General features: G+C 43.2%; 1 protein-coding gene across 4 annotated transcripts in view; it reads left to right on the top strand.

Annotated features, from left to right (window-relative positions):
* The window catches only part of LOC134338292 (keratinocyte-associated protein 3-like), a 45,469-nt gene continuing 20,721 nt past the window's right edge, over window positions 1-24,748 (top strand). The window contains exons 1-2 of one of the 4 annotated variants that reach the window (XM_063034030.1): window positions 1-79; window positions 22,476-22,660. In XM_063034030.1, coding sequence (XP_062890100.1) covers window positions 22,502-22,660 — 159 coding nt within the window. In that variant the 5' untranslated portion in view covers window positions 1-79; window positions 22,476-22,501. Of the gene's footprint in view, window positions 80-345; window positions 462-2,397; window positions 2,526-5,348; window positions 5,448-22,475; window positions 22,661-24,748 lie in introns of those variants that run through there. The other 3 variants (XM_063034027.1, XM_063034029.1, XM_063034031.1) reach the window with 3 other exon arrangements.

Below are 24,748 nucleotides of genomic sequence, written 5' to 3'. Positions count from 1 at the left end.
AGGGTCTCGGCCCGAAACGTCGACTGTACCCGATCCTAGAGATGCTGCCTGGCCTGCTGCGTTCACCAGCAACTTTAATGTGAGTTGCTTGAATTTCCAGCATCTGCAGAATTCCTCCTGCCTGCATTATCATGATTTTTTTTTAAATGAGCCCATTCATTTTGATTAGTAACAAACATACGAAGAATGAAGCCATAGGGATAATCTCACTGAGCTGGTGGGTCTGGGGGAGGAGAAATACGCGGGGCTGATCCGAATAATTTGGTGCACTGATTAAACATAATCCCGAACTATTCTTCTTTTGGCATGTCTCTACAGCCAACGCGCAGCGTGGGAGTGGCTTGGCTGCACTCGCTCTCCACTTCAATATAGTTTCTGAACTCTATGGAGTTTTTGTTGCTCATTGAGGGTGTGCAGGGGCGTGAGCCGCCCCGTCTTGTGAGTTAAGATGTGCAGAAAAGGTAAGGTCTGCTTTACCGCATCGATAATAGTGAAGTTAAAAAAGGTTGTTTTTAAAGACTGAGCAAGTATCGTAAAGTTTTCCAGAGCAGTGCGGGGCTTGACAAAGAAAGTGCTCGCCCCGAGCTAGATTGAACGCAGCGCGCAGTTTGCGCCCACTGCAGTGTAGGTTAGGTTGTCATCTTGGCGTAATAGGGGGGCTCTGCTCACGCCCCTTCACTCTTCACATGCCGGTCAAATTTACCGCCAACACGGTACAATGTGATTCACACTGAACTGTTAACCCGCTTCAGATAAGAGCCCTGATACCATCAGAGTATAAAGACGGAATATTTCCAAATTAAAGCTAAGAACAGGGCCACTTTCCCGATGCTTTCGTGACCAGGGCAGTTGCTGTTCACATCGGCTTTATTTTAATGGATGTTCAGATTTAGACGTAGAACCATGTTGTTTCTGTTTACAAATAAAATGATCTTGTTTGTTGGGGATGTCGTATTTAAATACACATAGCAATCCCTCGTCAGAAAAAGATGGAAATTAATTTAGCCCTGCTGTATCTTCCAGCAGCCATCTTTCGCCCGCAGAGGGAGTAGGCGCAATGAAACGGCAAGCTTGTTTAGCAGTGGAAAAGTGTAAAATACTGGAAATAATCCCCCCCCCAAAAAAAACTACCAAAATATCCTGGAGACCGTACTGTAAAATAGAAGTTACATATATTATACGATTTGCAAGAGTCCACCATGGTGTGATCCAAGCCGTAAATACACATGTTTTCGTTATGGAAACACGTTCTACAGGTATTTTAGCATATTTGCATTTTTATTAACTAAAGCAATTCCAATGCAAATAGCAACGTCAGACTTAGTGTTGTATGTTTTTGTTACATGTTGCCGGAGAGCAAAAAAACCAATTTCTGCACAGAATTGCATATTGATTTGTGGGTTAACATTAATACTATTTCAGGGGAAAAGGATGAACACAAAGCAGGGCCATGACATCGGCCTTCTTTCAAGTTTTATTTGTCCATAAGATGTAATATTAAACAACTGGAGATGTTCTTTAATAAACCCTCAAAATGAATTTACTAACCTGAGCATCTAATAAATATTATTACATTGTGAACTACACATAGAGTAAAAAGCTGCATTCTTTTGGGCATTGTGACAGAATTTTATCTTTGTTCCAAATTCTGTTCAATATTTTATCCTTTTCGATGGCAGATGATACAATCTGTAGTCATTTTAGTTGGTTTGAATTATGTTTCTAAAGATACTACATGCTATTTGTACATATTTATAATTATGCACAGTATGAGAGGCCTAATTTGCTGTATTGGTTACCTACCTTACCTACAAGAAAGATGTAAATAGGAGGAAATCTGCAGATGCTGGAATTTCAAGCAACTCACATAAAAGTTGCTGGTGAACACAGCAGGCCAGGCAGCATCTCTAGGAAGAGGTACAGTCGACGTTTCGGGCCGAGACCCTTCGTCAGGACTAACTGAAAGAAGACCTAGTAAGAGATTTGAAAGTGGGAGGGGGAGGCGGAGATCTGGAATGATAGGAGAAGACAGGAGGGGGAGGGATGGAGCCAAGAGCTGGACAGGTGATTGGCAAAAGGGATATGAGAGGATCATGGGATGGGAGGCCTAGGGAGGAGGGGGGAAGCCCAGAAGATGGGCAAGGAGTATAGTGAGAGGGACAGAGGGAGGAAAAAGTATATATATATATATATAATAAATAACAGATGGGGTACGAGGGGGAGGCGGGCATTAACGGAAGTTAGAGAAGTCAGTGTTCATGCCATCAGGTTGGAGGCTACCCAGATGGAATATAAGGTGTTGTGTGGCTTCATCTTGACAGTAGAGGAGGCCGTGGATAGACATATCAGAATGGAAATGGGACGTGGAATTAAAATGTGTGGCCACTGGGAGATCCTGCTTTCTCTGGCAGACAGAGCGTAGGTGTTCAGCGAAACAGTCTCCCAGTCTGCGTCGGGTCTCGCCAATATATAGAAGGCGACATCGGGAGCACCGGACGCAGTATATCACCCCAGCTGACTCACAGGTGAAGTGGCGCCTCACCTGGAAGGACTGTCTGGGGCCCTGAATGGTGCTGAGGGAGGAAGTGTAAGGGCAGGTGTAGCACTTGTTCTGCTTACAAGGATAAGTGCCGGGAGGGAGATTGGTGGGGAGGGATGGGGGGGACGACGAATGGACAAGGTTGTCGCGTAGGGAGCGATCCAAGTTGAAAGAGTACAGAGAAAATTTGCAAGAATTTTGCCAGGTCTGGAGGACCTAAGTTATAAGGAGAGATTGAATAGGTTAGGACTTTATTCCTTGGAACATAGAAGATTGAAGGGAGATTTGATAGAGGTGTACAAAATTATGAGGGATACAGATGAAGTAAATGCAGGCTTTTTCCACTGAGGTTGGGAGGGACTACAACCAGAGGTCATGGGTTAAGGGTGAAAGGTGAAAAGTTTAAGGGGCACGAGGGGAAACTTCTTCACTCAGAGGGTCGTGAGCATGTGGAATGAGCTGTCAGTCCAAGTGGTGCACACAAGCTTGATTTCAGCATTTAAGAGAAGTCTGGGTTGGTACATGGATGGAAGGGGTATGGAGTGCTTGGTGCATGTCATTGGGAGTATACAGTTTAAATGGTTTGGCATGGACTAGGTGGGCCGAAGGGCCTGTTTCTGAGCTGTACCTTTCTGTGACGCTAACAATTGCTGCAAAGGTGTCTTAAACAATCATAAGAAAGTAAGAAATAGAATCAGGACTTGTACGTCTAGCCTAATGAACCTGCTCCATCATTGATCATGATAGACTACTTCAGCATCATTTTCCAATACCATCCCGCTATCCTTTGATTCCCTAAATAACCAGAATTCCTATTTTGAATGAACTGAATAACCGGGCCACTTTGGCTCTTTGAGTTAGAAGATTCCAGAGGTACGCCATTCTCTGGGTGAAGAAATTCCTCCTCATCTCAGTGCTGAACTGCTTGCCCCTTATTCTTAGACTTTACCCCTGGTTCTAGTCTCTTCAGTCCAAAGAAATATCGTTCGTGCACCCAGCCTTAAAGTCCTTTCAAGAATTGGGTTTTTATTTGATTAAGTTTCATCTCGTGATTAAAAAGCTTGTCTTTCCCTTTTCACCCACCCATGAAAGCTGTTCTGTTCTTTGCATGTCTCATCAAGTCCATCCCTGAACTCAAATGTATTGAGAGAGTGAAAGAAATGCTAGGACATGAGGTTACAGATTGTGATGGAATACAGTTCTATAGACTCTACCTTCAGAGACAACCAATTCTGAGATGCTGGATCTGTTATGAACCAATCGCATTGTATGGCACAACTTCATTCCAAATGGGATTAGTCCTAGCATCCTTGAAGTTGGACCATCAGAATTAGCTTAATATGTTCCTTCACACTCCTGATACATTCACGCTAAGCAATGGACTGGATTTTCGTAGGAAGTGCAGAGAGCACACTGGGAACAGCCTGATTTCCCAGCTGCCAGTCTCACAAGACGGTAGCCCAAGGATCTATCTTCCGTAAAACTATTATACAATTTGCAAAACCACAACCATCTACAGAATTGTGCAAAATTCTTATGCACAGTAGACTTTTTAATATAAAATTTGTTTTAGGTGTTTAATTTTCTGGCTTCTGCATTAGTGTGTCAGTAGAAAAGAACACATTTTAGATTTCCAAACATTCATTTCCCAAGCAAATTAAATGCTAAAGAGAATATTTTTTTGTATTTGATTAAAGGAAGTAACTTATTCAGTAATAGACCACTATACAAATAAAAACTTGATTACCTTGTAGATTTATAACCCTGTGCATGATTAAACAAAGATAACAAGTGGGTGTTAATGATCAATGATATAATAAGTTGAATGAACTAGTTAAATTAACTGAAACAGAAACAGGTGTGGAAGGAATCAAACTGGGTGAAGGACAACCAAACTAAAAGGTGAGGATGTGACAGTTTAATCTTCAAATCATCAATTCTTATGCCATGGCAAGAGTGGGGGCATAGCAACAAGACATAAGATGGTCATCCCGCATCAGCAAGGTCTCTCCCAAGCAGAAAATTTGCTGCTGACAAGTTTCAAGATGTGCTGTGCAGACTCTTCTGAAGAAGCATGGAGGAACTGGTCAGTTTGAGGACCAGAAACGCTGTGGTCAGCGGCAGAAGAGATATAAATCAAACTGGTGCCCCTTCTAAATCAGAAGAAGCCCAACACTGCTATCAGCTCTGAACTCACAGAAACCACTGGAACCCAAGTACGCTACTCTACAGTCTGGTGAAGTCTTGTCAGAAGTGATCTTCATGGAAGAATTGTTGCCAAAAATCCATTCCTCCGAAGTAGAAACAAAGCCAAGAGATGCACCTACACACAAAATCTGGACCGCTGAACAATGACAGGAAGTGCTCTGGATCGACAAGTCAAAATTAGAAATTTTTGGCTCAAGCAGGAGGCATTTTGTCCACAGGAGAGCTGAAGGTTGCTATGTGGATGAATGTCTGCAGCCAACATTGAAGCATGTCGGAGGTTCTCTGCAAGTTTGGGGCTGCATTTCTGCAAATGGAGTTGGTGATCTGGTTAGAATTAATAGGAAATCCATTGCTGAGAAGTACAAACAGATTCTCATCCATCATGCAATGCCATCAGGGAGCCATCTGATCAGTGGCAACCTCCTTCTGCAGCAGGACAATGACCCCAAACACATGGCCAGGGTTCATAAAGAACTACCTTCAGCAAAAAGAAGAACAGAGTTCTGCAACATATGGTATGTCGTCCACAGAGCCCTGATCTCAACAACATTGAGGCTGTCTAGGATTACTGGAGAGAGAAAGAAGCAAGTGAGACAGCAGAACTATGGCCAGTTTTCAAAGGTGCTTGGAACAACCTACCAGCAATTTTCTTATAAAACTGCATAGTAGTGTACCTAAAAGAATTGATGCAGTTTTAAAGGTAAAGGGTGGTCACACCAAATTTGATTTTATTTAGTTTTTCACTGTTTACTGCTCTTTATAGTAACTTTTTTGACTTTTAGAAACTTTTCATTATTTTTTTGAAAGCACCTTCGTTTTACAGATTTTTTTTTACATACGCCTAAGGCTTTTGCAAGGTACTGTCGTTAAATGAAATCTATTAGTGGATGGTGGTAGACAATTAATTAGCGAATACAAGGAGGAGGTCCCAAGAACATCCAGATTCTCAGTGAAGTTGGAGCCCAGAAAGGTGTCATCCAAAAATGCAAGTTTTTTTTCCAACCATATTCAGCCCAAGTTGTTGTGAAAGGTTGAACTCATCTTCCTCCTAAGATCTTAAGCATTGCAGAAGCCACTTTTCAGTAAGTTCATTTTGCTTCACGTGCTATTAAGTGTGCGGCACAGTAATGTTGTGGGTCGTGAGTTGCTTTACGGTTCTGGCGATCGCTGAGGTTCGATTCCTGCTGTCTGTGAGGAGTTGGACCATAAGATCATAAGCTGTAGGAGCAGAATTGGGCCATTTGGCCCATTCAGTCTGCCCCACCATTTCATCATGGCCGATCCATTTTCCTCTCAGCTCCAAGCTCCTGCCTTCTCGCTGTATCCCTTCATGCCCTGACCAATCAAGAATCTATCAACCCCTGCTTCAAATATACCTAATTGCTTGGCTCCCATAGCTACCTGTGACAATGAATTCCACAGATTCACCACTGTCTGGCTCTCTAGAGGTGAGAATTTGTACATTTCCTTCCTCCTATGTTGGAAGACTTCCAGATACATTTTGGGATAGTGCGTTGTGGGCATGCTATGTGGGCACTGGATGCACGGTGACACCTGCTGGCTGTTCCCTGAGGAATCCTCCCTGATTAGATATGAGACAAATTTCACTGCATGTTTTGATATACATGTAACAAATAGAGCTAATTTTTAAAAGTGGCTGAGCGTTCTGAAAGATTATAGCACTTATCACTCGTATTCTAGGTCTAATGTTGCAGAGTGTTCCTCTAGCTAAGCTGTTTCAGTACGGTCCACACTGGTGTACATCCAACAATATGTTCTGTCTAAAAATATGTAGGAGAGATCTAATCTGATCAATAAACTCCTAATTTTAATGTGCAGTTGATCATCAGCAAAGTGGTGGAACATGTTGCTCCAATACTTGTTGCAATACATGTTGCTCCCCATCAATCAGTTCCCTGATGCCCGGTTCTGTCAAGGCTGTCTTCATCCCAAAATGGAGCCAAATGCTGAATTTCAGAGGTGACGTGAGGGTGGCTGCCATTGATATCAGGGTGGCATTTAACTAGGTGTGGAATCAATGAGCCCCGGTACAGGCAAAATCAATGCGCATCAGGTTGCAAAAGGCTCCATTGACTGGAGTCGTACCTTGCCCAAAAAAAAAATGGCTTTGGTTGTGAAGATCAATCGTCCCAGCCAGAGGGCATCACTGCTGTATCTCCTCAGAATAATGTCCATGGCACAACCATTTTCAGCATCTCTTCATAGACCTTCCAAAGTCCCATTTGCAACTTCATAGAGCAGGCATTCCGTAAAGTTTTTATGCCGTTAGCTGAGGGGTCCATGGAACCCTATCAGAGGCTGAAAAAACCCAAGCTTGCATGCAGTGATACTAAGGCAACACTCGTGCATGGCTGGTGTGTGGCAAGTAACTTCGTACTATGGAATTGCCAGGGAATAACCACCGGCAAGAAGAAACTAATCTCTTGCCCTTGTCTATACTATCATCCACCATTACCGTCCTAGGGATCGCCACTGAAATAGAAACTCAAGTGAACCAGCCATGGGTCAGAACCTGGTTGTGTTGCTGAGAGTGATTCACTTGACTTCCCAATACCTTTTCACCATTTAGAAAACAAAAGTCAGCTGAAGTGCCTTCCATTGCCTAACTTGAGTTAATAATTACAAAAGGTGAAAAATAACTTGTTCCTAAATGGCCCAAATGCAGTTAAACCACAAACACGAGAGGTTCTGCGGACACTGGAAATCTTGACAAACACGCACAAATTGCCGAGGGTACTTGGCAAGTTGGGCATCATCTGTGGAAGGGAGTAAACAGTCGGTGTTTCAGGCTGAGACCCTTCGTCAGGACTTTAACAGTTTGTTTCATTTACAGTTACAAGGAGTCACAAATTGTATATATCTGTGAAGAGGAGGGGAGCTTTAAATGACATCTATATAGCTGAGATGTCTGTCAGTTGGCGCACACCCAGAATTGAGTGGTTAAGACACAGCTCAAGTGCTGTCTATAGATTTGCCAACGACACAACTATTGCAGAATTTCAGATGGTAACAAGGAGGCGCATAGGAGCGTGGTTGAGTGGTGTAGCAGCAACAACCTTGCACTCAATGTCAGGAAAACCAATTGATTGTGGACTTCAGGAGCCTGAAGAGAGACACTGAATGTTTCAGGAACAGCTTCTTCCCCTCCGTCATCAGATTTCTGAATGGACAATGAACCCATGAACACTACCTCATTAATTTTCCCTTCTCTCTTTGCATTACTTTTTAAACTTATTTTTGTACTGTATATACTTATAGTTTTTGTTATGTATTGCAATGTACGTCTGCGACAAAACAAATTTCGCAACATATCCAAGTGATACTAAATCTGATTGGTGTCCCACAGACACTGAGAAAATAACCAGATAATCCAGTTTAGATGCTGGTTGAAGGAGAAATGTTGATTTGGGGAAAACGGTGCTCTGAGAAATTAGGCTGCTGACAAATTAGCACGAATTCTTCCAGAGTAATTTGCCCATTTTCCTCTGCAGAGAGGGAGCATATAGGGAAAAAAATGTAGAACTACTGTTGCCATCTATAGCCCAAGGTAGATTATTTCATCAGTCAGCTAAATCAGTCCCATGATCTTGGATGGTAGTGATTATATCAGATAGATTTAATAAAGAGGAATATGTTGTGGGGAAGCTGCGATCGCAGCCTGGGCAAGTTTGGAGCACAGCTATTTACTCTTGTGTGAGTGAATCATCTTAGTGTGTTTTGGCAAATTCAGACACATTTTCTCTGCTCTGTTTCTAAATAGTAATACATGTTACCTCCCTTTTCCACATTCTTATTTATTTTATTGAGATACAGGGCAGAATAGGCCCTTCAAGCCACGTTGCCTAGTAACCTCCCCGGTTTAACCCAAGCCTAATCATGAGGCAATTTACAATGACCAACTAACCTACCAAGTGGTAGGTACATCTTTGAACTGTGGGAGGGGACCCACGCGGTCACGGGGAGAATGTACAAACTCCTTATGGGCAGCTGTGGGAGATGGATATTTGTTGTTGCTTATTAGGAAAATGAAACCAATCTTCTCTTGAATATGGAACTTCCAAAATCAAGAGAATTATCCTGATAACTTGATTTAGTTGCCAAATAAATATTGGCGAGGGTATCAGAACTCAGTCAGTTTTTGATAAGAGCACGCAATGTTCCAGGTTAGTGACGTGTCTGAAAGACTGATTTACCTCAGATGTACACTTCCTTTGTACTGTTCTGATAACCCTATGAGATTATGTACTGCATGATATGATCTAGGAATTTCTGAAAGGCGAGTAACAACAAATTGCATTTATAGCTTTAGTTAGGAGAGGATCCCAAGATATTTCCCACGAGAGTAAGCAATTTAAAAATCCCCACCCTAAAGAGAGGAAAGTGGGATTGGTGACGCAAATGACATGAGTTTTAAGGAGTGTCTGAGAAAAGACGGGGAGGTGGATGACTGAAGGCTTCAGGGAGACAACTGCAGAGATAAGGGCTTTTTATAGGCTGTCGGCTTCGTCTCCAAAAGTGATGTAATGAGAAAGGAATTCAGAAGAAGCCTGAATTGATAGGATGTAGAATTCTTGATGAGATGCAACCTCTATCAGAGGGTTATAGATATAGGCCAGGGAAACAGTGGGGCAGTTCAGACTACTGGTATCAAAATTATAGGTGATGGCTCCACCAGTCACGAGCTACATAGGAGTTGGAATAAGTGTTTTTGGTAATTGGAAGGGAATGAGATCAGTAGTCAGCTCATAGATATGATGCTGGATGTGATTAACGTCCCATTCTGGAGAAATGTCATTTTTCTCTATAATATCTCTGCTTACATTTCTAATAACATTTCCTAATATATAACCTCAAGAGATTCTGCAGATGCTGGAAATTCAGAGGATATTTATCGGGGTCTTCGCCTGACACATTGACTCTTTATTCTCTCCGTTGATGCCCCGTGACCTGCTGGCTTCCTCCAGCATTTTTGTACGTGTTTCTTTTATTTCTAATATCGCGGTTCCTCTCCGCGCCTCGTGACGCGTCAGCCGGCAACTTTGCCGTTTCCTTAGCATTTGTCTGTTTTTTACGAGGCTGAGTTGCTAGCTCGCTGCTCAAGGAGCACAGGTGGATGTGAGCCCCGAGCCACTCACCTCAAAGCCCAGTGCGGATGCCACTACACCACTGGCAGGCTAATTATTTCTAATACGTTGTGAGATATTGTAGCTATTAAGAGTTTGCAAAACAAACACGCATTATCACTCTGATTTATGTAGAATATGCTTAATATAATTTTGTGTTGGGGGGTGAAAAGCAAAGATTATCATGAAATTCGACCGGGAAAAAACAAAACTAGTTTCTAATAGCTCAGCTTGGTATCTTAATTTTTTCTTAACTGCAGAGTCACACTGTGTACATATTCAGTTGGCTGGTTTGATAAGCTTCTCAATGGGTAAGACAACATAAGGTTTAATCCCCTTGAGACTTCCTGTTACAGAAAATTACTTCACTTAGTCCATCGTGCCGGTGATATAGTGGTGTCCACACTAAACTTTGGAGCAATAGGTCCCGGGTTCCAACCCAGCCGACTCTTTGCACAAGTTCTACTACTGGCACCTCAGCCTTGTAAAACAGACAAACGCTAAAGAAATGGCAAGATTACTGCCTGCGTGCGGGGAAGAACTCCTCACTCCATTACGTATAGTTGTGATGGGGAGGTGGAGCAGTTCATTGTGGTTCATGTGCTATTAGTTTTCTTGTACGTAGCAAATAAGCCAAATGTTTTTAAGAGAGAATCGTACACTTTTTTACAACAACATGTAAATATCTTACTGTCCATTCCCAATATAAATGGGACTTTTACAGGGACTACATGTTGCAACCAGGAGATTGGAAGAAACATAAAGCCATCAATGTTAAAGTTGATTGGCAATAACAGACCTTACAGATTTAGGGAACTGAAGTCAAACTGCAAGGCTATAGGGAACTATTACTACTTGGACATTAATGTTTCAAACAGTGAAGAATTAATGGGGGAGGGGTGTGGTTTCAAATATCTTTTGGTTTGAACAAAATTTGCAGATCACCCAGTAAGCACTCTCTTGATATTGAGGCTTAAAATTGCCAGGTCGTCCAAATGCAAGAATAACTTACTAGAATCAGACTTGGGTTTAATATCACTGGCATATGTCGTGAAGTTTGTTGTCTTTGTGGTAGCGATACAATGCATTGCATGCTAATAGTAAAACACTGAATTACAGTGAATATATTTTCTCACCTCTTGTGGGTGGTGTGTATGTGTATTTTTCTCTCAATCTCGGGTCCTCTACCAGAGGCCTGGGAGCTTGAGGGCTCAGTGCAGTATCCTTGCTGTTCCTAGTAGCGCGCTCTTGTGGACCGAGATCTCAGATGTTGTTCCCAGGATTTGTAGGAGCCACAGCTCAAAGTCTCCTATCACTACTGGATTACTCTGACTTTAACCTTCCACATCATTTCTATCTGCTCTTTCAAGCCCTGGTATTTCTCCAGCTTCTCATGTTCTTTCTTCCTGACGTTACTGTCACTTGGGACTGCCACATCTATTACTATTGCTTTCTTCTGTTCCTTGTCCAGTATTACGATCTCTGGTTGGTTGGCCAGTACCTGCTTATCAGCCTGTACTTGGAAGTCCCAGAGGATCTTAGCCCTGTCATTCTCTGCTCCCGTCTCAGCTGTTTCTCATTTGGACTTGTGGGTGTCTAATCCATACCCAGTGCAGGTGTTCCAGTACACAATTCCTGCAACTTGGTTGTGCTGTTCAGTGTCTGCTGTCCAGGCCCGCATCCCTCACCCTGCTGTCCAGGCCCGCATCCCTCACCCTGCTGTCCAGGCCCGCAACCCTCACCCTGCTGTCTAGGCCCGCATCCCTCACCCTGCTGTCCAGGCCCGCATCCCTCACCCTGCTGTCCAGGCCCGCATCCCTCACCCTGCTGTCCAGGCCCGCATCCCTCACCCTGCTGTCCAGGCCCGCATCCCTCACCCTGCTGTCCAGGCCCGCATCCCTCACCCTGCTGTCCAGGCCCGCATCCCTCACCCTGCTGTCCAGGCCCGCATCCCTCACCCTGCTGTCCAGGCCCGCATCCCTCACCCTGCTGTCCAGGCCCGCATCTCTCACCCTGCTAGTATGTGCTGAATGGTTTCAGTGGATTCCTTGCACAGTCTGCATCCTGGGTCTTGTCTGGTGTGATAGACCCCTGCTTCTGTTGCTTTTGTGCTCAGCGCCTGTTCCTGGGCAGCCATGAGCAGCACCTCTGTGCTGTCCCTCAGCCCTGCCACTTCCAGCCATTGGTAGGCCTTTCTTATGTCAGCCACCTCCGATACCTGGTGATGGTACATCCCGTGCAGTGGCTTGTCTGCCATGGCCTCTGGTCCTCTGGCTCTGCTTCACCCACTTCCATTTCCATGTCCCCTGCCTGCTGTCTGAGGTATTCTCCTGGCAGGTCATCCTTTGGGACCATCTTCCTGACAGACTCATGAATGTTCTGCAAATCTTCCAGGACTGTGGCCTTGACACTTCCAAGTTCCCGTCCTCCTTTATTCCGGTGGGTGTACTGCCACTGAATGTAGGACTTTGGACAGAATCCTCCAGGTGTTGTTAGTAGATTCCGGGTTTTGATGTCAGCAGCTTCCAGTTCGTTCCTTGGCCAGGACACTGTTGTGGCTGGGTATCTGCGGACTAGTAGGGCGAATGTGTTGATGGCTTTTTAGGACCTGTCTCACTCTTTGGAGGTACTTGGATGTTGCAGCCTTCCTTGTGTGCTCATTGTGGCTTCCATGCCCCTGCAAGAACCCAGGTATTTGTAGCTGTTCTCTCTATCTGGCCTTCAGGTAACCCGACTCCTTCAGACTTGATGTGTTTGCCTCTTTTCACAACCATCAGCTGCACTTTTCAATGTGTGTGTGTGTGTGTGTGTGTGTGTGTGTGATATATATATGTAGTGTTCATGGGTTCAATGTCCATTCAGAAATCTGATGGCAGAGGGGAAGAAGGTATTCCTGAATTGTTGAGTGTGTGCCTTCACCTCCCTGATGGTAACAATGAGAGGAGGGCACGTCCTGGGTGATTGGATGCCGCCTTTTTGAGGCTGCAGGCCTTGAGGATGTCCTGGATACTATGGAGGCGGGTACCCATGATGGAGCTGATTAATTTTACAACTCTCTGCAGCTTACTTTGATCTTGTGCAGTAGTGTCTCCCCTCACACTGCACCCCCCCCCACCAGATAGTCTGGTTAGAAATTAACAGATAAAAATAGGCAGTTGAGAATACATACCCTCCCCAAAAGTTTGCATTCATCCCAAATTAATCCAACATCCAAGTCTTTCTGCATGCAACAAGGCATGTCCTTGGTACACATGCATATTTGCAGCTATTAAACCTTGCAGTGCTGTTTTAAGCTTTGGTGTATGGTTGCAGTAGAGTTCTGTAGAGACAGGGCAATGTGCAAATTACCAGGTTTCATATTTCACATGCCACTTGTAAAATGCAACTGTATTAGCAGATTGATCATGATGAATAATAACAACTCCAGACATATGGCATCAAATTTATGGGACAAAATAAGATTCAAAACTAATATCAATTGCAATTTATAGCGTATGCTTAACATCATTCATGTATGGAAATTGTTCTGGCGTTAATTTACAGAGACTTGTAATCTAATATTTGAAGTGTTTTTAAGGGACTAATTGTCCGTGGGGCTTTTAACATGGGAAAAATAAAGTGATCCACTGTTCCACAAGGATACTGTTTTTCTGTTAATCAGAGGCTGCATTTAACTGAATTTAGAGTCGTAAATTAATGCGCGGGAGAAAAAACTCCTTAGTCTAATTGATCCATGACAGCCAAATTACCCATCTGGCTGAGGCACCACTTAGCCCTTAATCTGTCTGTGTTCCCGTCTGACTGTTTTTAAAAGATTGTTACCATCTTTGTATGTTAATATTAAAGAAAAACCTTTGCAATTATTGGCTGTAATTGTAATTTTTCCTTTGGAAGTGCAAAATTGAGTGGGTTGCCCATTAAATTTGAGTGTAATTTGGGGAATTTCAAGTCTGTGAGAATTAGCATGATGCTGATACGTTAAATTTAGTGAGGATACCATTCAAAGGCAGAATTTCTTTGTCATATATTATCATTCCCTAGGTAACTTTATTAGAAGATCGGATCTTCAACATGTTTAAATAAAAATAAATTTATCTGGGAGTAATTTTGGTTGTATAAATTGGCTAGTGTGAATATAACCTGGCATTATGAGGGGGATAGATAGAGTTGACGTGGATAGGCTTTTTCCATTGAGAGTGGGAGAGATTCAAACAAGAGGACACGAGTTGAGAGTTAAAGGACAAAAGTTTAGGGGTAACATGAGGGGGAACTTCTTTACTCAGAGAGTGGTAGCTGTGTGGAACGAGCTTCCAGCAGAAGTGGTTGAGGCAGGTTCGATGTTGTCATTTAAAGTTAAATTGGATAGATATATGGACAGGAAAGGAATGGAGGGTTATGGGCTGAGTGCAGGTCGGTGGGACTAGGTGAGAGTAAGAGTTTGGCACGGACTAGAAGGGCCAAGATGGCCTGTTTCCATGCTGTAATTGTTATATGGTTTTATATGGTTATTATTATCTGCATTTTACACCAAGAGGCGTAAACATTTTCTCTCCCCTTCTCTTCTTCTGTTCCCCACTCTGGCCTCTTCTCACCTGCCAGTTACAACCCCGCCCCCCCCCCCGTGCTCTTCCACCTTCCTTTTTCCTATGGTCCAACCTCCTCTCCCATCAGATTCCTTCCTCTCCAGCCTTTTATCTTTCCAACCCACCTGGCTTTGCCTATCCCCTTCTAGCTATCCTCCTTATTCTGGTATCTTCCCCCTTTCCTTTCCAGCCCCTAAAGAAGGGTTTCGACCATAGACCTGCTGAGTTCCTCCAGCATTTTGCTTTCGATTTCCAGCGTCAGCACACTTTCTTGAGTTTATAATCATATCAAGAGCCTTTACGAGTCAAGAGGTAACGTTGCAGCTCTATAGGACCCTGGTCAGACCCCACTTGGAGTACTGTGCTCAGTTCTGGTCGCCTCACTACAGGAAGAATGTGGAAACCATAGAAAGGGTGCAGAGGAGATTTACAAGGCTGTTTCCTGCTTTGGGGGGCATGCCTTATGAGAATAGGTTTGAGCGAACTCTGCCTTTTCTCCTTGGAGCGACGGAGGATGAGAGGTGACCTGACAGAGGTGTACAAGATGATGAGAGGCATTGATCGTGTGGATAGTCAGAGACTTTTTCCCAGGGCTGAAATAGTGAGCATGAGAGGGCACAGTTTTAAGGTGCTTGGAAGAAGGTGCAGAGGAGATGTCAGGGGTAGGTTTTTTACGCAGAGAGTGGTGAGTGCGTGGAATGGGCTGCCGGCAACGGTGGTGGAGGCAGATACGATAGGGTCTTTTAGGAGACTCCTGGATAGGTACGTGGAGCTTTTAAAAATAGAGGACTATGGGTAACCCTAGGTAATATCTATGGTAAGGACATGTTCGGCACAGCTTTGTGGGTTGAAGGGCCTGTATTGTGCTGTAGGTTTTCTATGTTTCTATGAGAGTGTATTTTGACTTTCCATCCCCTTCACTCCCATACTGTTCAAGACAAGGTAAAATGAAGAACTGCTAATTGGATGCAGTGGCTTGTAGTTGTTAGCTGGATAGATTTAACAAGCTGGTGAGGTCATGCTAATAACCTGTGTTCCCTTTCTTTCTGAAGGAGAGTTAATATTTAAAGCCTTCCAGTGTGTCTCAAACCCAAATGTCAATAGTTTGTTTTGATAGGAAGACCAGTCATTTTGTTTATCTGCACACATTGAACTGAAAGCCACTTAGTAGAAATCTATCTCTGGCAGACAAACAGCATAATAAAACCTGAATATCCCAAGAGGCAAGAAAGGCAAATTGAACATTGTTTGAATCCCAGTGTCACTGTGCAATTCTGTGATTCTTCTGTGACCACAGTGATGTACTGTGATATGAACGGTATCTTCACAGCTCTGCTTAATAAGTAAATAACATGGCTAAGCACTTGGGTGTGCTGTATACTTTCAGCCAATTCTAAATCACTTTGAAGCCACTATGCACAGAAACTAATTTACCTACCTTTGAATATCTTGTGTATTGTTTTCAAGCAGGTTTTAAAACAATATAATGATCTGATTGAAAATCACAGGGCATATTATACAAATAGACAAATCAAGTAAGTAAATCTATCCACGGCCTCCTCCACTGTAAAGATGAAGCCACACTCAGGTTGGAGGAACAACACCTTATATTCCGTCTGGATAACCTCCAACCTGATGGCATGAACATTGACTTCTCCAACTTCCGCTAATGCCCCACCTCCCCCTCGTACCCCATCCATTATTTTTATACACACATTCTTTCTCTCACTCCCTCTGTCCCTCTGACTATACCCCTTGTCCATCCTCTGGGGTTCCCCCCCCCTTTTTCCTTCTCCCTGGGCCTCCTGTCTCATGATCCTCTCATATCCCTTTTGCCAATCACCTGTCCAGCTCTTGGCTCCATCCCTCCCCCTCCTGTCTTCTCCTATCATTTTGGATCTCCCCCTCCCCCTCCCATTTTCAAATCTCTTACTAGCTCTTCTTTCGGTTAGTCCTGACGAAGGGTCTCGGCCTGAAATGTTGACTGTACCTCCTCCTAGAGATGCTGCCTGGCCTGCTGCGTTCACCAGCAACTTTGATGTGTGTTAAGTAAATTCTTTGTAATCTAGCCTGTAACTCTGAATGACTATATATCATTGAGGCCATATGCATTAATTAGGAAAAAGGATCAGGAACCAACTAACATTACTAATAATACTAGCGACAACTAATCCCCACGAATAGTTTAAAAAGGTGTAAATTTCATTGATCCTTGTGTTCATCCGAAGGAGAAATACCTCAAGGGATTGGCAGTAATGTACTATGCAGTGATAGGAAAGTATCTATTAAGTTTCTGCTTGCGACTATAAGAAGATAGTGCAGATTTCAGGAATGCATTCATCCCACAGAAGTGGAAAGAATCAAGTGATTACTTGCATTGGTGCAGTAAAAGCTGGGAATGTTGGAAACACTCAACAGGTCAGGTAGCAGCTGTGAAGGGCAAAACAGTGTTAAGATTTTAGGTTGATGACCCTTCATCAAGGAACAGATACAGTGGATTCCAGTTAGTTTGACTATTGGTTAATAAGGGCAGCTGCTTATTTGGGACAACTCTTAAAAGGAACAAAAATTAGTTGAGAAAATAAGCAGGATTCCTGTTTGGGACACTATCCCAATTAACTGGTGTAGGAGATCGTTGACGAACAGTTTCGAACTAGCGTTAGTATTGTGCACTTGTGTGGCGGTTAGACACAATACCGTGCTTCAAGCAGACAGTTTATAAATAGCATCTGTTGCATGTGTTTGTGTTCAAAAGCAACAATTTTTGGAACTGATAGTCGGCAAGAAATAAGCATTAGACAGTTCTGAACTTTTTTTGCTCACTCAAGTTCCAAGAATTCAGGCTTGGAGATGCCAGAAATGGCCGGGAGTGAAAATGAAACTATTTCACTACTCCAACAAGTTAGAAACTATGGAAAATTTGAAGGTATTGGCAATCATCTTGAATGTTACAATGAAAATAAAGATTGAGCCATTTGAAACTATTTGAAAGCACTGCTTAAGGGCACTAGGTATCTGTGCTGATTTTGTTCATTTACAGTCAAAAGAATGCAATGCAGATAAATTCCTCTGTCAATAAGTTTTGGATTCTAATACATAGTTTTATTGTTCTCAAGTAGTATTGGCAGTGTTATAATTTGTACTGTTTGTTATTTAAATACATACGGCGTTACTCAGGCTTTTTTTTTAAAAAAAACCTTTATAGCTATTTTCATGAAACTTCATCTAATTGGGGCAGCCTCTTAAATGAGCTAAAATATACCAGTAGTGATATGTCCCAATTAACTGGAATCCACTGTATTTTGAACGGAACTTCACATTATTGGACAAAAATGTGTAATAGTAGAATTTAAGTATATAAAAATAACATTCTGTATAAATAAATAAATATCCTCATTCCAATCAACCCCCTTACATGCTAGGGATAATTTATAGTCACCAGTTAATAAGCACCATATCCTTGGAATGAGGGAGAAGACTGGAGCCCCAGGGGAAACCCATGGGGTTACAGGGAGAACTTGCAAGTGGCATACTGCACTGGTCAACTTTCTCCCTGGAACTGTGAGGCATCATCTCTACTAACTGTGCCATTGTGGTAATTGTATGTATTGCACTCCCGCTTTGTCACCTGTCCCACACTCCTCCCTGGCGCTCCCCCTCACCGTTCCCAACATTCTTTGTTCCCGTCGGATATATAAGCTCACTTTCCTCTCCACGTTGACAAATACAGGTGTCCCCCGCTTTTCGAACGTTCGCTTTACGAAACCTCACTGTTATGAAAGACCTACATTAGTTACCTGCTTTCGCTAACAGAAGGTGTTTTCACTGTTACGAAAAAAAAATCAGCGTGCAATAAAATGCAGCGCGCGCCCCGAGCAGCCGCTCTCCCTGGTTTTGGAACTGCATTCTCGCCGGCATTGCTTAAACACGTGCCTGTGAGCGTCCGTTAGCAAGATGAGTTCTAAGGTATCGGAAAAGCCTAAAAGAGCTTGTAAGGGTGTTACAGTTAGTGTAAAACTAGACATAATTAAGTGTTTCGATTGTGGTGAACGAAGCAAGGACAAAGTGAGTTTGGCTTGTGGAAGTTGACAAAGATGATGTTGAAGAGGTTTTGGCATCCCATGACAAAGAACTGATAGATGAAGAGCTAATGCAATTGGAAGGAAAGGATAACAATTGAAACCAAATGCAGTAGCGAAAGGACCGAAAGTGAAGTCGTCCAGGAACTGAACGTGAAGCAACTGCATGAGATTTTCGCTGCAGTGATAAAGTACGACTTTAATTTTGAAAGGGTACATCAGTTTAGGGCATATTTGCAGGTTGGTTTGAGTGCTTACAAAGAACCGTATGATCTAAAAATGCGCGAGGCTAAGCAGTCAAGCAAACCTTCCACAGCAGACGGCAAACTTCGACCTTCGACATTGAGGCAGGCAGACATAGAAGAAGATGACCTACCTGCCCTGATCGACAATGAGATGACACCCCAGTGTCCCACCTCCCCAACCCCTGGGCCGCGGACAGATCGCGGAGAATGCAGCGGTAGCCGGGACGCACCCAGCACATCTTTAAGAAAAAAGCTGAAGTAAACAAGCTAATTAATTAGGTGCCGCCCGGCACGTAAATGTCAGCCCAGATCAGAGGGGATTGCACCCTGCCACCATGGGGTCAGAAATCAGCATATCAGAGTCACAGAGCAATACAGTGCAGATGCAGGCCCATGGTGCCACCCAACTATTTCCTGCATTTGGCTGGTGCCCCTTTAAGGCCCATCTCTATGTAACCCAGTTTCTGTTCCTCTCTTCAGAGACTCAGGCAGTCAGGAAAATCAGATGTGTCTACAAAACCAAACAATACACAGACTGAGGAAAAGAAATGAAGGGTGACTCATCACCAAGCTGAAAGGAAAAACCAATTACATTAAACACCAGTGTTAGGAAGCAGACATGCATTGTCAAGAGAATCTAGTCAGTGTGCGTCAGCCCAGCGTGTCTGCTGCGCTGTTTTGATTGTGGATTTGAAGAGAGCAGTGGCTCCACAGAGGATGTTTGCAAATATGTATATTTAAAAAAAATATTCTAACAGGTTTAGAAAAATAACTGGTGAGTTGGATGAATTGATGTTTCTTTTTTAAATCTGAGAACAGTCATCGGATTTAAACATTGGAAAGATGCAGAAAGAAAGTGATGTCATGGACAAAAAAAATTTTTAGCATCTTACATCAGCACAGTGCCTTTTCACAAAGCCAGAGAATGCTTCAACGCCATAGATTCTGTAGGTGCTGGGAATCCAAAGCAACACACAGAAAGTGCTGGAGGAACTTGGCAGGTCAGGCAGCATCTATGGAAATGAATACACAGTCAAGGTTTTGGGATGAGACCCTTCTTCAGGACTGGAAAGGAAAGGGGAAGGCGCCAGAATAAAAAGATGGGGGGGGGGGCAGGGGAAGGAGGATAGCTAGAAAGTGATAGGTGAGGTTGGTGGGAAAGGTAAAGGGCTGGAGAAGGAGGAGTCTGGTATGAGAAGAGAGTGGACCATAGGAGAAAGGGAAGAAAGACGGGCCCAGGGGAGGTGATAGACAGGTGAGAAACAGTAAGAGGCCAAAGTGGGGAACGGATTGTTTTAACCAGAAGGAGAAGTGGATGTACATGCTGTCAGGACAATGCTTGATTGTTACCTAAAACAAGTATTAAATTCATTAAGTGAAGAGAACTTTCTTGAGGAGAGAGAAAGCCACATCAGGAATGGTAGTCCATCATCATTATGCCTTCTCCTTTTCCCTGACCTTTGCCCTTCACTCCCAGAACCACATTAAAATTACCCTTGCCCTCACGTTCCAGCCTCCACATTTAATTGTTCATCCTCCGCCCCTGCTCGCAACAATTGTTTGATTCTACCAACAAACCTATTTTCCTTCTCCCTCACTTTTAAACCTTCTACAGTAATGTGGTTATAAACCCAAGCACCAAGAGTACAGTGTCAAATGTGGAGGAAAGAATTTGAAGAAATGGGATTTATTTATTTGAGGAGCTGACATATCAAATATGCTACCTTTCTGAGATTGAGAAGAAGAGACTAATGTTCGCTTAAGCTGAGGAAAATGAAAGAAGATGTATTGGACTATTTAACTCAGATGGCTTGACAGGGTTTAATCATTGTAGAACTGAGGTGATTGTTCAACTAAGGATTTGCTCATTTAGGGTCAAGTGTGGGAGAAAGTTGTGGATTGTTTTAGTTGTCTAACTTTGGAAGCTGTGGATGATTAGTGGGATGTTAGAATTTTGGGGTGAATAATGTATGAAGGAGTTATTTTGTAATCTCAAATGGATATTAAACAAAACTCTGGAAATAATAATCTCTTATTCAAGTTCACTGTCCCATCTCAAGAAATATTTGCACGTTGCCCCCTATATATAGCAATAAATCACTGGTGGCTCATGTGACTATAATATAATCACAGATCCAGTGATATGAGTTTTAAATCCCACATCGGCAATAGGGGAATTTAAATTCAACATGATTAAGAGTTATGGAATTAAAATCTCATCTCAGGCTGTCTTTGGGTATGGACTGTGTTCACAAAACTAAAGAGCTGGTCATAGTCATAGTCATAGAAAAGTACAGCACAGAAACAGGCCCTTCAGCCCATCTAATCCATGCCAAGCTTCAGGAAGGGGAGTGGTGCTCATGCTCTTCTCTACATCAGTTGAGATCTGCTAGTTCATTGGAGGGAACACCACAAATAGCCTATCCTCATCCAACAACGTTGATGTCACAGCCAAGAAAGCTCCCCAGTACCTCAGGGGGAGGGAGGGAGGGAACGTCAACTCAGACCATGAGAGGCCTGCATCGGGCATTTTCATGCCTTACAAGGCGCAGATTGGAAGTCTGTGTGGGGCGCCACTCCTCACACAGACACGAGAGCAATGTGTGGTTAAGTGCCTTGCTCAAGGGCACAAACACGCTGCCACAGCTGAGGCTCGAACTAGCGACCTTCAGATCATTAGATGAACGCCTTAACCACTTGGCCACATGCCTCAACTTCCCCAGAAGGCTAAAGACATCTGGCATGACCCTGGCGCGGTTTATCGATGCAAGATGGAAAGTGCTGTTATCTGGATCCCTAATGGCTTGGTATGGTCACTGCTGTGCAGGTGACCACAAAAAGCTGCAGAGAGGGACGGACACATCACAGGACGTAGTCTCTCTTCTATGGACTCTGTAATTTTCACAGCATCAGTAAAGCATAAACAAAGACCCCACCTACCCTGGGCACTTTCTCTTCTCTCCTCTCCCAATAGGCAAAAGATCCAAAATAACACACACAAAATGCTGGAGGAACTCAGCTGGGCAGGCAGCGAATAAATGGAAGTGAATAAACGTATGCCGTTCTGGGCCAAGACCCTCCTTCAGGACTGAAAAGGAAAGGAAAAGATGCCAGAATAAAAAGCGGCGGGAAGGGGGAGGAGGCTAGCTGGAAGGTGGTAGGCTAAGCCGGGTGGGTATGAAAGGTGGGGATGAGATGGTTCACCTCGCTGCTGTGCAAGATTTACTTGTCTCTGCACTGAACTGAGGCTGTGGCCTGCATCTAGTGGGCTCCTGAACCGGCGGCAGTGATGCCTGGCTTCGTGTCTGTGGACCCACTTTAGTGAACTTCAGTTCTGAACAATATTTGCTTATTGTTATTGTTTGCGTGATTTGTTTTTCTTTCATCTCTGGACTTATGTTTCTATGTTTCATGGCTGCCTATAAGGAGACAAACCTCAAGGTTTTATAAAAATATACATACTTTGATAATAAATGAACTTTGTAGCTGCCAGGATCCTCCCTGGAGTTAACCATTTCTTTAAATTAAGATCCAGTCGTCTTCTTTTTAAAAAGTTTGTCAATATTATGTGGTTAAAAATCACCTGTAGATATTGTTGAGAAAAGTCATTTGCCTTGTTGATGCAGGAGTCAACAGGTGAAACCACATTTCATATGCATTTCTATTTTGTGTTTCAGATAATTCATTGGATAAAAAGCTGCTGATGAAAGTAGGAATTGTTTTAATTATAACCGGGCATTTGGACTTCATACTAGGAGCGATTGTCCATGGAACAGTCCTGCGCCACGTCACCTTGCCAGGAAATGGTCTATCTGTTGAGTATTCTGTGACCAACGTTTTTGTCGCAATCTCAGGAATACTGGTATGGTTATCCTATTTTATTTTTCCTTCCACACAACTTTACCATTAAAGCTATTAGAATGATGGTTCTATCTGCAATTAATGCACACTGGAATATTTTCTTTTGAGTTTTAAATACGTCAGAGGAAAAAAATTAAGCAGGCCAAGCAGCATCCTTGGAAAGAAACTAAGTCAGTGATCGTTCTTCAAAACTGGAGACATGAGTGAATACAGATGCTGGAATCTGGAGAAAATTTTAAAAACAAGTCTTCCCAGTGGGTCAGGCAGCAGCTATGGAGGGACATGGACCGTTGATGCATTGGGTCTTGACTCAAAACATTTATTGCTCATTTTGGTCCTGGCCGGCTGGGTTCCTCCAGCAGATTGTTTTATATTCATCAGTTTGATGTTACAGTGTTCACTGAGCATGTTAATTAGCTTGCAGACATTTCATCACCATTTGAGGTGACATGCTCAGTGTGCAGTTGTTGGGGTCTCTCTCTGGGAATGCTCATGGTTAAATAGCACTTTCCTCAGCCCCGATTGGCTAACCCTTCAGTTGACCTGTTGAATTCTATTGGCTCACATCTCTTTGGCTCTTAGGGGTTTGCCTATGGTGTCTCTTTTGATATGTTAGTAATGGAAAGGTGAGAAAAGAAGCTAGTTTGAAATAGTTGGGGGGGGGTGGTTTGCAGATAACAGAGATGAGTTTTGTGATAGAGTGAGGACCAAGGTTGTTTAGGTGACAGAAGTGCTGTTGGTGCTGTCTAGTTGTGGGCAATGGCAGTTTATTAATCATAGCTGATCTCTCTGAAAGTTCAAGGTAAATTTATTATCAAAGTATATACAGTTGCAAGAAAACACTTTGCAATTACATGGTTTTCTACAATAATTACTCATAAAATGTGGTCTGACCTTCATCTAAGTCACAATAATAGACAAACACAATCAGCCTAAACTAATAACACACAGACAATTGTACTTTTCAAGTCTTTACTGAACATATAATTAATCATTCACAGTCCAGGCTGGAGAAAGTATGCAAATCCTTGTATTTAATAACTGGTAGAACCTCCTTTAGCAGCAATAACCTCCACCAAATGTTTCCTGTAGCTGCTAATCAGACTTGCAGAATAGCGAGGAGCAATTTTAGACCATTTCTCCATACAAAACTGTTTCAGTTCATCAATATTTCTGGGATGCCTTGCATGAACAGCCCTCCTGAGGTCATGCTACAGCATCTCAATTGGGTTAAGATCTGGGCTCTGAATTGGCCATTTCAAAACATGAATTTTCTTCTTTTTAAACTATTCTGTTGTTGATTTACTCTTGTCTTTTGGATCATTGTCTCATTGCATCTTCCAACTTCTATTAAGCTTCAGGTGATGGACCGCTACCCTATCGTTCTCCTGTAAAATGTCTTGATACAGTTTTGAATTCATTGTTCCAGGTCCTGAGGCAGCAGAGCAGCCCCAAACTACGATGCTTCTTCCACCATGCTTCACAGTTGGGACAAGGTTTTGGTGTTGATGTGCAGTGCCCTTATTCTTCCAAACATAGCAGAGTGTATTTCTGACAAAAAATGCATTACTCTAGGGGCTCACATGCTTTTTTGAACTTAGACTGTGATTGTTTAAATGGCCTACTCAATATTGATGAGAAGAAATACAAATGTTTGTGTGCTATTACAGACATCCCACCGCTCCCGGAAGTTCCGGGAGTCTCCTGCATATTGATAGTGGCTCCCTGATGCCCGCAAATTATATACAATGTCCCGGAAATTGATTTTTTTGAGAGTGAGCATGAGAGAACACGCGAGAAAGAGCAGGAGAGTGAGCGCAAGAGCAAGAAAGCAAGCGCGAGTGAGAGCGACCACGAGAGAGGGAGAGGGACAGCAACCACGAGAAAGAGAGAGCACGCAAGAGCGAGAGCGTGAGATTAAGAAAGCAAGCGTGAGTGAGAGTGACCACGAGAGAGAGTGCGAGAGAGAGACTGAGAAAGCAAGTGCGCGAGTGAGAGCGACCACGAGCAGGAGTTACAAAACAAAGTCAGAGTGGCAGAGTGTTCCAAAAAAAGAAAATATAAAACGTACGTCACCCCAGACTACACT

The sequence above is a fragment of the Mobula hypostoma genome, chromosome 26, assembly GCF_963921235.1.
Source record: "Mobula hypostoma chromosome 26, sMobHyp1.1, whole genome shotgun sequence".
In the NCBI taxonomy this organism is placed as follows: domain Eukaryota; kingdom Metazoa; phylum Chordata; class Chondrichthyes; order Myliobatiformes; family Myliobatidae; genus Mobula; species Mobula hypostoma.
This window is presented reverse-complemented; position numbering and strand designations above follow the sequence as displayed.